Below are 17,513 nucleotides of genomic sequence, written 5' to 3'. Positions count from 1 at the left end.
ACATTTCAAATTTGTTTTTGGAAATATTCGACATTGTGTCATCCGGACCAAAGGGGAAGCGAACCATCCAGACTGTTATCGACGCAAAGTTCAAAAGCCAGCATGTGTGATGGTATGGGGGTGCATTAGTGCCCAAGGCATGGGTAACTTACACATCTGTGAAGGCACCATTAATGCTGAAAGGTACATACAGGTTTTGGAACAACATATGTTGTCATCCAAGCAACGTTATCATGGACGCCCCTGCTTATTTCAGCAAGACAAGTGTTACAACAGCGTGGCTTCGTAAAAAAAAATTGTGCGGGTACTTTCCTGGCCCGCCTGCAGTCCAGACATGTCTCCCATGGAAAATGTGTGGCGCATTATGAAGCGTAAAATAAGACAGCGGAGACCCCGGACTGTTGAAGGACTGAAGCTCTACATAAAACAAGAATGGGAAAGAATTCCACTTTCAAAGCTTCAAAAATTAGTTTCCTCAGTTCCCAAACGTTTATTGAGTGTTGTTAAAAGAAAAGGTGATGTAACACAGTGGTGAACATGCCCTTTCCCAACTACTTTGGCACATGTTGCAGCCATGAAATTCTAAGTTAATTATTATTTGCAATGATCAAAGATATATTATTGTACAAAAACACAATTTTAGGTCAACAGAGTGCTGCTGCTGATCTAGGCCTACAGATTCTTCCTGCCTCTCTTTAAATGTCAAAGCTCTCTGCCTCTGCTGCACCTGTGACGTTTGCTGCCTGCCGTGCGATGCCAGTGTGCACTGGGCATCAAAAGCGCAGATAAACAATGTCACAAAAAAGGACATATCCTTCAGGTGCAGAAAAAAGAAAAAAGAAGAAAGCGGAAGAGGAGTAAAGATCACTTAAATATTCACTTTATTATTTATGGTAACAAAAACCTGATACAGCAATGTGCAAAAATAATTTGTAGTGCAAGGAAACAATAAAGTGCAACAATAAAATCTCTTAAATATGTATAAAAAGGAACAAATTCAATTGTACAAAAACCAACATAATTAAATTAAATATCAAGCAAATACGGGATTTGCTTGATATTTAATTTAATTAGGTTGGGACGGATTCAATTGTACAAAAACCGGCATGGCGTAGTGGGTAGAGCGGCCGTGCCAGAAACCTGAGGGTTGCAGGTTCGCTTCCCACCTATTGACATCCAAATCGCTGCCGTTGTATCCTTGGGCAGGACATTTCACCCTTTGCCCCCGGTGCCGCTCACACTGGTGAATGAATGATGAATGAATGATTGGTGGTGGTCGGAGGGGCCGTAGGCGCCAACTGGCAGCCACGCTTCCGTCAGTCTACCCCAGGGCAGCTGTGGCTACAGATGTAGCTTACCACCACCTATGTGTGAATGAATGATGGGTTCCCACTTCTCTGTGAGCGCTTTGAGTATCTAACAATAGAAAAGCGCGATATAAATCTAAACCATTATTATTATTACTATTATTATTATTATTATATGTATGTGTGGGGAAAAAAATCACAAGACTACTTCATCTCTACAGAACTGTTTCATGAGGGGTTCCACCAATCAGCATGAGATTAGCGCAAAGACATTAGCACATCCGACACGTACGTAGGATTAACCGAAGGAGCGTTTGAAGCCAGATGGAATAATCACAAGGCCTCCTTTAGAAACCAGACCTTGCGGAATACTACAGAACTCGGCAAGCACATTTGGAACCTCAAAGACAATAATGTTGAATATTCAATAACATGGCAAATTCTTGCATCATGTACACCTTACAACAGTGGTAATAAAATAAGCAACCTATGCTTGAAAGAGAAACTGTTTATTATATATCACCCAGACCTGTCATCCCTCAACAAGCGCAGTGAAATCATTACAACATGCCGCCACAGACGTAAACACATCCTATATATATATATATATATATATATATATATATATATATATATATATATATATATATATATATATACACACACGCACCTTACAACAATGGTAATAAAAGATGCAACCTATGCTTAAAAGAGAAACTGTTTATTATATATCACCCAGGCCTGTCATCCCTCAACAAGCGCAGTGAAATCATATATATATATATATATATATATGTGGCGCAGTGGGAGAGTGGCCGTGCGCAACCCGAGGGTCACTGGTTCAAATCCCACCTAGAACCAACCTCGTCACGTCCGTTGTGTCCTGAGCAAGACACTTCACCCGTGTTCCTGACGGGTGCTGGTTGGCGCCTTGCATGGCAGCTCCCTCCATCAGTGTGTGAATGTGTGTGTGAATGGGTAAATGTGGAAGTAGTGTCAAAGCGCTTTGAGTACCTTGAAGGTAGAAAAGCGCTTTACAAGTACAACCCATTTATCATTTATTTATATATATATTTATTACCAACAGTGGTAATAAAAGATGCAACCTATGCTTAAAAGAGAAACTGTTTATTATATATCACCCAGGCCTGTCATCCCTCAACAAGCGCAGTGAAATCATTCCAACATGCCGCTACAGACCGAAACACATCCTATGTGTATATATATATATATATATATATATATATATATATATGTGGTACTGATTTCACTACAACAAGCGTGTCTAATATTTGTGATGATTTCCAGGTAACACGTGATTTCCTGCCTTATAGCGAGGCGTGTGACCACCATTTGAACCGAGCAAAGATGCTACCTCGTCCTACACGATGATGATAGCGTGTGATTATGTTGATAGCGTAGAAGCGCATCGCTGCACTGCTTCATACTGACAGCTGCTTCCTGTGTTCCAGGGAGAAATTCAACAACTGCTGATTCATGAGGACCCTGAGGCGGCTGCCACTTATTGTGCCAACTACATGCCAGACTGCCACTCAGCTCTGCCCCACAACAGCCAGGCCTTGGACCTGCTGGAGGGGGTCAGTACTGCCACCTACGGGGGAGCAACCCCAGATACGCATCACCTAATAGCACATTTTAATGGTTCTACTTGCATTCCTAGTACAAAACCCAAAACCAGTGAAGTTGTCACGTAGTGTAAATGGTAAATAAAAACAGAATACAATCATTTGTTATTCCTTTTCAACTTATATTTAATTAAATAGACTACAAAGACAAGATACTGGATTTTTTTTTTGTGTGCAAATGTTACCTCATTAGGGATTAGATGACTGCATCATGTTAAAAAAAAAGCTGGCACAAGTGGCAAAAAAGACTGAGAAAGTTGAGGAATGCTCATCAAACACTTATTTGGAACGTCCCACAGGCGAACAGGCTAATTGGGAACAGGTGGGTGCCATGATTGGGTGTAAAAGCAACTTCCGTGAAATGCTCAGTCCGTCACAAACAAGGACGGGGGCGAGGGTCACCACTTTGTCAACAAATGCCTGAGCAAATTGTTTAAGAGCAACATTTCTCAAGCAAGCTATTGCAAGGAATTTAGGGATTTCACCATCTACGGTCCGTAATATCATCAACAGGTTCAGAGAATCTGGAGAAATCACTGCACGTAAGCGATTTTATTACAGACTGCATCAAAAAGCCATATCAGTGTGTAAAGGATATCCCCACATGGGCTGAAGAACACTTCAGAAAACCACTGTCAGTAATTACAGTTGGTCGCTACATCTGTAAGTGCAAGTTAAAACTCTACTATGCAAAGCCACAGCCATTTATCAACAACACCCAGAAACGCTGCCGGCTTTGCCGCGCCCGAGCTCATCCAAGATAGACTAATGCAAAGTGGAAAAGTGTTTCTATGGTCTGACAAGTTCACATTTGAAATTTTTGTTGGAAACTATGGACATTTCTGGGTGTTGTTGATAAATGGCATTGTCGAGTTTTAACTTGGCTTTACGGCGGCAGAGGGGTTAGTGCGTCTGCCTCACAATACGAAGTTCCTGCAGTCCTGGGTTCAAATCCAGGCTCGGGATCTTTCCGTGTGGAGTTTGCATGTTCTCCCCGTGAATGCGTGGGTTCCCTCCGGGTACTCCGGCTTCCTCCCACTTCCAAGGACATGCACCTGGGGATAGGTTGATTGGCAACACTAAATTGGCCCTAGTGTGTGAATGTGAGTGTGAATGTTGTCTGTCTATCTGTGTTGGCCCTGCGATGAGGTGGCGACTTGTCCAGGGTGTACCCTGCCTTCCGCCCGATTGTAGCTGAGATAGGCGCCAGCGCCCCCCGCGACCCCGAAAGGGAATAAGCGGTAGGAAAAGGATGGATGGATGGAGTTTTAACTTGCAATTACAGATGTAGCGACCAACTCTACTTACCGACAGCGGTTTTCTGAAGTGTTCCTGTGCCCATGCGGTGATATCCTTTACACACTGATGTCAATTTGTGGTGCAGTATGCTACGTGCAGTGATTTCTCCAGTTTTTTTTAATCTTTTGATGAGTTCAAAGACCTTAGATGGTGAAATCCCTACATTCCTTGCACTAGCTGGTTGAGAAATGTTGTTCTTAAACACTTTGCTCTGGCATTTGTTGACAAAGTGGTGACCCTCGCCCCGTCCTTGTTTGTGAATGACTGAGCACTTCACGTAAGCTGTTTTTATCCCCAATCATGGCACCCACCTGTTCCCAGTTAGCCTGTCCACCTGTGGAACGTTCCAAATAAGTGCTTGATGAGCATTCCTTAACTTCCCCCGGTCTTTTTTGCCACTTGTGCCATCATTTTTTGAAACCTGATGCAAAAAATAACATTAGTTTACCAGTTCGAACGTTAAATATCTTGTCTTTGCAGTCTATTCGATTGAATATGAGTTGAAAAGGACTTTCAAATCATTGTATTCTGTTTTTATTTACCATTTACACGCCGATGTTATGATGGATGACTTCCTCAGTGCGTCCAGCAGCACATCATTTCCTTCAAACCAAGTGGGTCTCGGTCAAGGGAGACACTCAACAACAGCTGAGCGAGAACTTCTTCAAGATGTCCAGTGACACACTTCTCACGCTCAACAGCGCTCACACAGAACCACTTTGCACGTGCGTCTGCAAAAAAAAAAAAAAAAAAGCTCCATATTTTTTTGGTTTGATTTTGATATTCATCCAGTTGGCTTTTATTAAAAAATGTCAGCACAGGGATGAGCAATGGATTCCAGAACATGTCAACACTCCCACTACTGGCTCGCATCCCATCATAGACTCTGACCCCGTTTCCATCTAAACCACACTCCCCATGCTCTTAATATTAGAGTTATTAGCTCTTCATGTAGAGCAAAGGTGTCCAACTCAAGACCCGGGGGCCAAATCTGGCCCGCCGCGTTATTTATTGTGGATCGGAAAAGCCTGGAAATAATATCCATCCATCCATTTTCTACCGTTTATTCTCTTTTGGGGTTGCGGGGGGTGCTGGCGCCTATCTCAGCTACATTCGGGCGGAAGGCGGCGTACACCCTGGACAAGTCGCCACCTCATCGCAGGGCCAACACAGATAGACAGACAACATTCACACTGCGTTAATGAAATTCTTAATTTATTCTTACTAAATATATTTATTATTTCCCTTTTGAAATTAAAAATCAGGTTCTGCATGCTATTGCACAACTTTTAAAATTCAATATTATCAAAATAATATGTTATCAAGCATTACAAAAATATATTTTCTTGTAAAAATAAAGATAAATACTGCACTGAAATATCCGCTTGACTTATGAAAAAAAAAATCAATCAAATTGTCGACTGTAAAATTGACAATAGATTTTACGGTTGAATTCCACCGACTGAATTATTTTTTTTTTACCGTAAAATAAACCTGGGTAGTGTTTTTATTTATATATATATATATATATATATATATATATATACATATACATATACTGTATATATATACATATATATATATACAGTAAGACACTAAAACATTTTTTAAAAATTAAAAAAACATTAAGATATCACAGTAAAAAAAACAAAAAAAAAACAGCTCTGTTGCTTGAATTTTACTGCTAAAAACAGTGGCTTTGTTTCTCCATTCCATTCCATTTATACCATTTTTTATTTGCTGTAAAAGTCTGGTGAATGAGCTGCCAGATTTTAAAGCAAATTTTGTATATTATTTTTTGCAGCTTAAGTAAAAAAAGTATGCTGTTAATGTATTTTATGTATGTATATATGTATGTGTATATATATGTGTATATATGTGTGTGTGTATATATATATGTATGTGTATATATGTGTGTGTATACATAAGTGTATATATGTGTGTGTATATATATATGTATGTGTATATATGTGTGTGTATATATATATATATATATGTATGTGTATATATGTGTGTGTGTATATATATATATATATGTATGTGTATATATGTGTGTGTATATCTATATATATTTATGTGTATATATGTGTGTGTATATCTATATATGTATGTGTATATATGTGTGTGTATATATATATATATATATATATATATATATGTATGTGTATATATAGTACCAACCTTGTCACGTCCGTTGTGTCCTGAGCAAGACACTTCACCCTTGCTCCCGATGGGTGCTGGTTAGCGCCTTGCATGGCAGCTCCCTCCATCAGTGTGTGAATGTGTGTGTGAATGGGTAAATGTGGAAGTAGTGTCAAAGCGCTTTGAGTACCTTGAAGGTAGAAAAGCGCTATACAAGTACAACCCATTTATCATTTATATGTGTGTGTATATATATATATATATATATATGTATGTGTATATATGTGTGTATATATATATATATATATATATATATATATATATATATACATATATATATTAGTCATTGTTAAAAGCAGCCCTAACTGCCATGAGACCCTCAATGAAAACCAGTTTTACACACCTGATATAGAGAGATCACAGTTAGTCTAATTATTCAATCAATAAATCAATCAAAATGTATTATTATTAATTAGATACAGTCGTGGTCGAAAGTTTACATACACTTGTAAAGAACATGATGTCATGGCTGTCTTGAGTTCCCGATCATTTCTACAACTCTTATTTTTTTGTGATAGTGGTTGGAGCACATAGTTGTTGGTCACAAAAAACATTCATGAAGTTTGCTTCTTTCATGAATTTATTATGGCTCTACTGAAAATGTCAAAAGTATACATACAGCAATGTTTATATTTGCTTACATGTCCCTTGGCAAGTTTCACTGCAATAAGACACTTTTGGTAGCCATCCACAAGCTACTACTTGAATTTTTGACCACTCCTCTTGACAAAATCGGTGCAGTTCAGTTAAATGTGTTGTTTTTTTCTGACTTGGACTTGTTTCTTCAACATTGTCCACATATTTAAGTCAACACTTTAGGAAAGCCATTCTAAAACCTTAATTTTAGCCAGTTTTTTACCACTTTTGACGTCATTGTCCTGTTGGAACACCCAACTACGCCCAAGACCCAACTTCCGGGCTGATGATTTTAGCTTGTCCTGAATCATTTGGAGGTAATCCTCCTTTTTCATTGTCCTATTTACTCTTTGTAAAGCTTCAGTTCCATTGGCAGCAAAACAGGCCCAAAGCATAATACTACCACCACCATGCTTGACGGTAGGTGTGATGTTCCTGGGATTAAAGGCCTCACCTTTCCACCTCCAAACATATTGCTGGGTATTGTGGCCTAACAGCTAATTTTTTTTGTTTCATCTGACACCACATGGACAAAGATAAGACCTTCTGGAGGAAGGTTCTGTGGTCAGAATTCAACCAGAAGCTTGCAAAAAGTGCCTTGATGCAGTGAAACTTGCCAAGGGACAAAAGGATTTGCGAATTCTGTTTTTATTTACCATTTACACAATGTGACAACTTCACTGGTTTTGGCTTTTGTACATGACAGTCAAAGTTCCCCAAAAAATGTGCAGTTCTCCCCAAAAAAACTCTATTGTGCACAAACATATTGATTACCCTTTTCCTTTGCTAGTACTTCTTCTAGGTTCACACCATCTGAAAGCCAACTAGAACGTCAAAACTCACATGAACGTTATTTACAAGATGTTTAGTCTCTCTCTCTCTGTCTCTGTCCTCCATCTTTACCTCTTTCTTGAAATCAACTCCCTCTTTGGTTTCAATGCCCCGATGCAGAGTGACCAGCTAGAGGAACCGGCCAAAAGGACAGGAAGGGCAAGAAGCACAGACAGAAAGGTGACAAGGGCTCTAAGGGTAAAGGTAAACGGAAGGGCAAAGGAAAGGGCAAAGGCAAGAAGGGATCCAGGAAGAAGAAACACCAGGAGGAAGAAGAACGTTTGGAGGACAGCTTCATTAGAGTTTCCTCCACATTGCTGCCCAACTACCTGGCCCAAGAATCCTTTTTGGACGTGCAAAGTACTCTAGGAACTGTCCTCCCCACAATGATCTACAAGGACGAGACCTTCGTGGAGGTGCCTCGACTTGAGCTCTCGACTGAAGCCCCCTCACCAAGCGCCTTTGAGGTTTCTGTTTATGCTTAATCAATCACTCCCCTGCTAGTCTTCCAAACCAACCAATCTCTCCCCTGCTACTCTCCAAACCAAACCAATCACTCCCTTGCTACTCTCCCAAACTCAACCAATCACTCCCCTGTTAGTCTCCCAAACCCAACCAACCACTCCCCTGTTACTCACAAACCCAAACAATCACTCCTTGCTACCCTCCCAAACTCAACCAATCTCTCCCCTGCTACCCTCCCAAACTCAACCAATCACTCCCCTGCTACTCTCCCAAACTCAACCAATCACTCCCCTGCTACTCTCCCAAACCCAACCAATCACTCCCCTGCTACTCTCCCAAACCCAACCAATCACTCCCCTGCTACTCTCCCAAACCCACCAATCACTCCGCTGCTACTCTCCCAAACCCAACCAATCTCTCCTCTGCTACTCTCCAAACCCAACCAATCACTCCCCTGCTACTCTCCCAAACCCAACCAAACACTCCCCTGATACTCTCCCAAACCCAAGCAATTACTCCCCTGCTACTCTCCAAACCCAACCAATCTCTCCCCTGCTACTCTCCAAACCAAACCAATCACTCCCCTGCTACTCTCCCAAACTCAACCAATCACTCCCCTGCTACTCACAAACCCAACCAATCACTCCCTTGCTACTCTCCCCAACCCAACCAATCACGCCCATGCGAGTCTCCCAAACCAAACCAATTAATTCCCTTGCTACTCTCCAAAACCCAACCAATCTCTCCCCTGCCAGTCTCCCAAACCCAACCAATCACTCCCCTGCTACTCACAAACCCAACCAAACACTCCCTTGCTACTCTCCCAAACCCAACCAATCACTCCCCTGATACTCTCCCAAACCCAACCAATGACTCCCCTGCTACTCTCCCAAACCCAAGCAATCTCTCCCCTGCTACTCTCCAAACCAAACCAATCACTCGCCTGCTACTCTCCCAAACTCAACCAATCACTCCCCTGTTAGTCTCCCAAACCCAACCAACCACTCCCCTGTTACTCACAAACCCAAACAATCACTCCCTTGCTACTCTCCCAAACCCAACCAATCACGCCCATGCTAGTCCCCCAAACCCAACCAATGACTCCCCTGCTACTCTCCCAAACCCAAGCAATCTCTCCCTTGCTACTCTCCCAAACTCAACCAATCACTCCTCTGCTAGTGTTCCAAACCCAACCAATCACTTTCCTGCTACTCCCCTAAACTCAACCAATCAGTCCCCCGCAAGTCTTCCAAACCCAACCAATCACTCCCCTGCTACTCTCACAAACCCAGCCAATCTCTCCCCTGCTACTCTCCCAAACCCAACCAAACACTCCCCTGCTACTCTCCCAAACCCAACCAATCTCTCCCCTGCTACTCTCCCAAATCCAACCAATCTCTCCCCTGCTACTCTCCCAAACTCAACCATTCACTCCCCTGCTACTCTCCCAATCCCAACCAAACACTCCCCTGCTACTCTCCCAAACCCAACCAATCTCTTCCCTGCTACTCACAAACTCAACCAATCACTCCCCCCGCTACTCTCCCAAACCCAACCAAACACTCCCCTGCTACTCTCCCAAATCCAACCAATCTCTCCCCTGCTACTCTCCCAAACCCAACCAAACACTCCCCTGCTACTCTCCCAAACCCAACCAATCCCTCCCCTGCTACTCTCCCAAACCCAACCAATCACGCCCATGCTAGTATCCCAAACCAAACCAACTAATTCCCTTGTTACTCTCCCAAACCCAACCAATCTCTCCCCTGCTACTCTCCCAAACCCAAACAATCACTCCCCTGCTACTCTCCAAACCCAACCAATCTCTCCCCTGCTACTCTCCCAAACCAAACCAACTAATTCCCCTGCTACTCTCCCAAACCCAAAAGAGCACATTTTCCCCTTCTGAATTGCTTACGCCGAGCACCACTAACCAGCACGGTCCTGATGGACGCATGGAGAATGCACCAGAAGTATTAAACACACCTTCTGTCAAATATGCAGTACTGTGTATACCGTGGAAAGTTATGAATTGCATGTACTAGGGATGGGCATAACATTCATTTAACCCTTCAATTAATTGTTTTGATTGTGTATTAATCACATTTCTTTAAGCATTGATTGATTGATTGAAAGTTTTATTAGTAGTTCAGTTCAGTACATTTTCCGTACAATTGACCACTAAATGGTAACACCCCAATAAGTTTTTCAACTTGTTTAAGTCGGGGTCCACGTTAATCAATTCATAATACAAATATATACTATCAGAGAACTACTTGCAGCTGTGTTAAAAGCAGTGGTAGGTCATTTTGATAGTAGGCTGATATAGCTAATATAGACACTTACATCATGTGTTGCCTTCAATACAAAACTTACATAAGACCTTTAAAGCCATGTTGATAGTAGGCTAAAATAGACACTTACATCATGTGTTGCCTTCATTATAACACTTATATAAAACTTTCAAAGTCATTCTCATAGTAGGCTAATATAGACACTTACATCGTGTGTTGCCTTCAATATAACACTTATATAAGACCTTTAAAGCCATTTTGATAGTAGGCTAATATAGACACTTACATCATTTGTTGTCTTCATTATAACACTTATATACGACTTTTAAAGTAATTTTGATAGTAGGCTTTTATAGCTAATATAGACACTTACATCATTTGTTGCCTTCATTATAACACTTATATACGAGTTTTTAAGTGTTTTTGATAGTAAGCTAATATAGACACTTACATCATGTGTTGTTTTCATTATAACACTTATATGAGACTTTTAAAGTTGTTTTGATAGTAGGCTAAAACAGCTAATTTTGACACTTACATAATGTGTTGCCTTCATTATAACACTTATATACAAGTTTTAAAGTTGTTTTGATAGTAGGCAAATATAGACACTTACATCATGTCTTGTCTTCATTACAACACTTATATAGGACTTTTAAAGTCATTTTGATAGTAGGCTAATATAGACCGTTGTCTTCATTATAACACTTACATAAGACTTAAAGTTGTTTTGATAGTAGGCTAATATAGACACTTACATCATGTGTTGCCTTCAATATAACACTTATATAAGACCTTTAAAGACATTTTGATAGTAGGCTAATATAGACACATCATGTGTTGTCTTCATTATAACACTCATATATGACTTTTAAAGTAATTTTGATAGTAGGCTTTTATAGCTAATATAGACACATCATGTGCTGCCTTAATTATAACACTTATATACAAATATGAAGTCTTTTTGATAGTAGGCTAATATAGACACTTACATCATGTGTTGTTTTCATTATGACACATATATGAGACTTTTAAAGTCGTTTTGATAGTAGGCTAATATAGCTAATATAGACACTTAAATCATGTGTTGTCTTCATTATAACACTTATATACAAGTTTCAAAGTCGTTTTGATAGTAGGCAAATATAGACACTTACATCATGTCTTGTCCTCATTACAACACTTATATAAGACTTTTAAAGTCATTTTTGATAGTTGGCTAATATAGACACTTACATCATGTGTTGTCTTCATTATAACAATTATCTAAGACTTTTAAAGTAATTTTGATAGTAGGCTAATATAGACACTTACATCATGTGTTGCCTTCAATATAACACTTATATAAGACCTTTAAAGACATTTTGATAGTAGGCTAATATAGACACATCATTTGTTGTCTTCATTATAACACTCATGTATGACTTTTAAAGTAATTTTGATAGTAGGCTTTTATAGCTAATATAGACACATCATGTGCTGCCTTAATTATAACACTTATATACAAATATGAAGTCTTTTTGATAGTAGGCTAATATAGACACTTACATCATGTGTTGTTTTCATTATGACACATATATGAGACTTTTAAAGTCGTTTTGATAGTAGGCTAATATAGCTAATATAGACACTTAAATCATGTGTTGTCTTCATTATAACACTTATATACAAGTTTCAAAGTCGTTTTGATAGTAGGCAAATATAGACACTTACATCATGTCTTGTCCTCATTACAACACTTATATAAGACTTTTAAAGTCATTTTTGATAGTTGGCTAATATAGACACTTACATCATGTGTTGTCTTCATTATAACAATTATCTAAGACTTTTAAAGTAATTTTGATAGTAGGCTAATATAGACACTTACATCACGTCTTGCCTTCATTATAACAGTTATATAAGACTATTAAAGTCCTTTTGATAGTAGGCTAATATGGACTGTTGTCTTCATTATAACACTTACATAAGACTTAAAGTTGTTTTGATAGTAGGCTAATATAGCTACCGGTAATATAGACACTTACATCATGTGTTGTTTTCATCATAACACTTATATAAGACTTTTAAAGTCGTTTTTATAGTAGGCTATTATAGCTAATATAGACACTTACATCATGTGTTGTTTTCATTATAACACTTATATACAAGTTTTAAATTCATTTTGATAGTAGGCTATTAGAGCTAATATAGACACTTACATCATGTGTTGCCTTCATTATAACACTTATTTACAAGTTTCAAAGTCGTTTTGATAGTAGGCAAATATAGACACTTACATCATGTCTTGTCCTCATTACAACACTTATATAAGACTTTTAAAGTCATTTTTGATAGTAGGCTAATATAGACACTTACATCATGTGTTGCCTTCATTATAACACTTATATAAGACTATTAAAGTCATTTTGATAGTAGGCTAATATGGACTGTTGTCTTCATTATAACACTTACATAAGACTTAAAGTTGTTTTGATAGTAGGCTAATATAGCTACCGGTAATATAGACACTTACATCATGTGTTGTTTTCATCATAACACTTATACAAGACTTTTAAAGTCGTTTTGATAGTAGGCTAATATAGACACTTATATCATGTGTTGTCTTCATTATAACACTTATATACAAGTTTCAAAGTCGTTTTGATAGTAGGCAAATATAGACACTTACATCATGTCTTGTCTTCATTACAACACTTATATAAGACTTTTAAAGTCATTTTGATAGTAGGCTATTATAGCTAATATAGACACTTACATCATGTGTTGTCTTCATTATAACACTTATATAAGGCTTTTAAAGTCATTTTTGATAGTAGGCTAATATAGACACTTACATCATGTGTTGTCTTCATTATAACAATTATATAAGGCTTTTAAAGTCATTTTTGATAGTAGGCTAATATAGACACTTACATCTTGTTTTGTCTTCATTACAACACTTATATAAGACTTTTAAAGTCATTTTGATAGTAGGCTAATATAGACTGTTGCCTTCATTATAACACTTACATAAGACTTAAAGTTGTTTTGATAGTAGGCTAATATAGCTACCGGTAATATAGACACTTACATCATGTGTTGCCTTCATTAAAAAATGTATATAAGACTTTTAATTTTTTTGCGGCTCCAGACATATATTTTTTGTTGTATTTTTTATATTTATATTTTTTGTAAATAGCTGATCACTGAATAAGGACATCCAGTCAAATGCCCGTCCTGAATGTACAGTCTGCACTGTTTTAGTGTCTGATGGTTTTGTTTGATTTGCATTGCATCTTTCTTTAAACGTGTCTCCCTTTCCTTGCTGTATCACAAAAAAGAATGATGACAATCATTTCCCTCCCTGGTTGCCATTAAGCCTGCAGCCTCCATGCTAACTGAAGCCTGTCAACAAAACATCCTTACTGTCCATCCTCCACCTGCTGCACTAACATGTCCTTCCAAATGCTGTCATTCCCGCGGTGCAGCGTAATGAGAAGTGTTCATTGTGTTGGCCCCGCAGGAGGAGAAGTCGGTGAAAAGCCCGAAGGTGAAATACGGCGATGACCTTTACGGCGATCTCGCCGTTTCCATAGTAACAGCCGGCACAAATATCACAGAATCTGAGGTTGGTGGGAATATCAATGCAAAGGAAGAAAAAGTTGTATTTTTGTAGTGAAACGCAATATGTATTGTTAGCCTGGGCTAGCCATGATCCCAAGGAGAAGCCGGAGATCGAAAACCTCCTTCCGTCATTAAGACCTAAATCCCAGGAAATGCACTAATAATACAATAATCATAATGATGTGTTATCATGATCCTTATTATGATAATATTATGTGCATATTTTGGTAACAGGTTATATGATGATTAAAATACTTTTTATGGCCATTTTATATTGAATTTGTTGGCTTTTTGGTTCAATACTAAATTATGTAGTCGGTTTAACTCGATATTTTCTAATGTTGATCCCATCTTTAAATAGACAAAAACATTTTTTTTGCATGTTTCAAAAAGAAAACAATTTTGAAGGTGTTTAGCTGATTGGAGGGCTAACTTCCACAGCCAGTGGGTCCATGACGATGACTTCTGTTTTGTTTGATCAGCCGTTTTACCGCCGTTTTACTGCCGGCTCCACCAATCCCAGCAAAATTCTGTGCGGTGAAATCGTGCAGATTTCAAACAAATCCATGTATGAATTAGTTATTTTAGTGCAGGAAAGTGTGGCCCTTTAGGAGTCTCGTGTATGGCTGCACAGAATTTGGCTATCCCAGTGAAATACATTCACGGACAAAACAAGTGGTTAAGACAATTGTGGTGTTAAAACTGGTCAAAGTAGGACACAAGAAAACAATTTTTAAGTTGTTTAGCTGATTGGAGGGCTAGCTTCCACAGCCAGTGGGTCCATGACGATGACTTCTGTTTTGTTTGATCAGCCGTTTTACTGCCGGCACCATCAATCTCAGCAAGATTCTGTGCAGTGAAATAGTGCTGATTTCAAACAAATCCAAGCATTAATTATTTTTTTTAGTGCAGGACAGGGTAGCTCTTTAGGAGTCTTGTATATGGGTTCACATAATTGGGCTTTCTCAGTGAAATACATTAATGGTCAAAACAAGTGGTTAAGACAATTTTCAGCCAAATTAGGACAAAGAAAACAATTTTGAAGTTGTCTCTGGTTTTAAGTTGTTATACTATGATTTCGTCTCCATGCGACCAATGAGCTAAAATGAGTTTGACACCCCTGGTTTAGGCAATTGGAGGGCCAGCTTCCACAGCCAGTGGGTCCATGACGATGACTTCTGTTTTGTTTGATCAGCCGTTTTACTGCCGGCACCACCAATCAATGGATAAGACAGTTTTTGGTCAAAGTAGGACAAAGAATGTTTTTATTTTTAAGTTATTATGCCATGATTTTGCCTCCATGCGGCCCATGAGCTAAAATGAGTTTGACACCCCTGATTTAGCCGATTGGAGGGCTAGCTTCCACAGCCAGTGGGTCCATGACGATGACTTCTTTTTTCTCTGATCAGCCGTTTTACTGCCTTGTTACTGCCGGCACCATCAATCCCAGCACAGTTCTGTTCAGTGAAATAGTGCTGATTTCAAACAAATCCATGCGTGAATTAGTTTTTTAGTGCAGGAAAGGGTGGCTCTTTAGGAGTCTAGTGTATGGCTGCACAGAATTTGGCTTTCCCAGTGAAATACATTAACGGTCAAAACAAGTGGTTAAGACAATTTTCGGCCAAAGTAGGACAAAAAAAACAATTTTGAAGTTGTCTTTGGTTTTAAGTTATTTTGCCATGATTTTGCCTCCATGCGGCCCATGAGCTAAAATGAGTTTGACACCCCTGATTTAGCCGATTGGAGGGCCAGCTTCCACAGCCAGTGGGTCCATGATGATGACTTCTGTTTTGTTTGATCAGCCGTTTTACTGCCGGCACCACCAATCTATGGTTAAGACAGTTTTTGGTCAAAGTAGGACAAAGAATGTTTTTATTTTTAAGTTAGTATGCCATGATTTTGCCTCCATGCGGCCCAAGAGCTAAAATGAGTTTGACACCCCTGATTTAACCGATTGGAGGGCTAGCTTCCACAGCCAGTGGCTCCATGACGATGACTTCTTTTTTCTTTGATCAGCCGTTTTACTGCCTTGTTACTGCCGGCACCATTAATCCCAGCACAGTTCTGTGCAGTGAAATAGTGCAGATTTCAAACAAATCCAAGAATGAATTAGTTTTTTTGGTGCAGGAAAGGCTGGCTCTTTAGGAGTCTTGTATATGGCTGCACAGAATTTGGCTTTCCCAGTGAAATACATTAACGGACAAAACAAATGGTTTGGACAATTTTCGGCCAAATTAGGACAAAGAAAACAATTTTGAAGTTGTCTTTGGTCTTAAGTTATTATGCCATGATTTTGCCTCCATGCGACCAATGAGCTAAAACGAGTTTGACACCCCTGGTTTAGGCAATTGGAGGGCCAGCTTCCACAGCCAGTGGGTCCATGACGATGACTTCTGTTTTGTTTGATCAGCCGTTTTACTGCCGGCACCAACAATCTATGGTTAAGACAGTTTTTGGTCAAAGTAGGACAAAGAATGTTTTTATTTTTAAGTTATTATGCCATGATTTTGCCTCCACGCGGCCCATGAGCTAAAATGAGTTTGACACCCCTGATTTAGCCGATTGGAGGGCTAACTTCCACAGCCAGTGGTTCCATGACGATGACTTCTTTTTTCTTTGATCCGCCGTTTTACTGCCTTGTTACTGCCGGCACCATCAATCCCAGCACGGTTCTGTGCAGTGAAATAGTGCAGATTTCAAACAAATCCAAGAATGAATTAGTTTTTTTGGTGCAGGAAAGGCTGGCTCTTTAGGAGTCTTGTGTATGGGTGCACAGAATTTGGCTTTCCCAGTGAAATACATTAACGGACAAAACAAATGGTTTGGACAATTTTCGGCCAAATTAGGACAAAGAAAACAATTTTGAAGTTGTCTTTGGTTTTAAGTTATTTTGCCATGATTTTGCCTCCATGCGGCCCATGAGCTAAAATGAGTTTGACACCCCTGATTTAGCCGATTGGAGGGCCGGCTTCCACAGCCATTGGGTCCATGACGATGACTTCTGTTTTGTTTGATCAGCCGTTTTACTGCCGGCACCACCAATCTATGGTTAAGACCGTTTTTGGTTAAAGTAGGACAAAGAATGTTTTTATTTTTAAGTTTTTATGCCATGATTTTGCCTCCATGCGGCCCATGAGCTAAAATGAGTTGGACACCCCTGATTTAGCTGATTGGAGGGCTACCTTCCACAGCCAGTGGGTCCATGACGATGACTTATTTTTTCTTTG

The 17,513-nt window shown here is 39.3% G+C and overlaps 1 protein-coding gene across 3 annotated transcripts in view; it reads left to right on the top strand.

The window, feature by feature from the left end:
• Nucleotides 1–17,513, top strand: part of col5a3a (collagen, type V, alpha 3a) — a 266,668-nt gene that overhangs the window by 99,650 nt on the left and 149,505 nt on the right. For all 3 annotated transcript variants that reach the window (XM_061905224.1, XM_061905223.1, XM_061905225.1), the window contains 2 exons: nucleotides 2,780–2,905; nucleotides 14,186–14,290. In XM_061905224.1, the coding sequence (XP_061761208.1) occupies nucleotides 2,780–2,905; nucleotides 14,186–14,290 (231 nt within the window). The remainder of the gene's footprint in view (nucleotides 1–2,779; nucleotides 2,906–14,185; nucleotides 14,291–17,513) is intronic.

This window comes from Nerophis ophidion, linkage group LG07 (assembly GCF_033978795.1).
Source record: "Nerophis ophidion isolate RoL-2023_Sa linkage group LG07, RoL_Noph_v1.0, whole genome shotgun sequence".
Lineage (NCBI taxonomy): Eukaryota > Metazoa > Chordata > Actinopteri > Syngnathiformes > Syngnathidae > Nerophis > Nerophis ophidion.
This window is presented reverse-complemented; position numbering and strand designations above follow the sequence as displayed.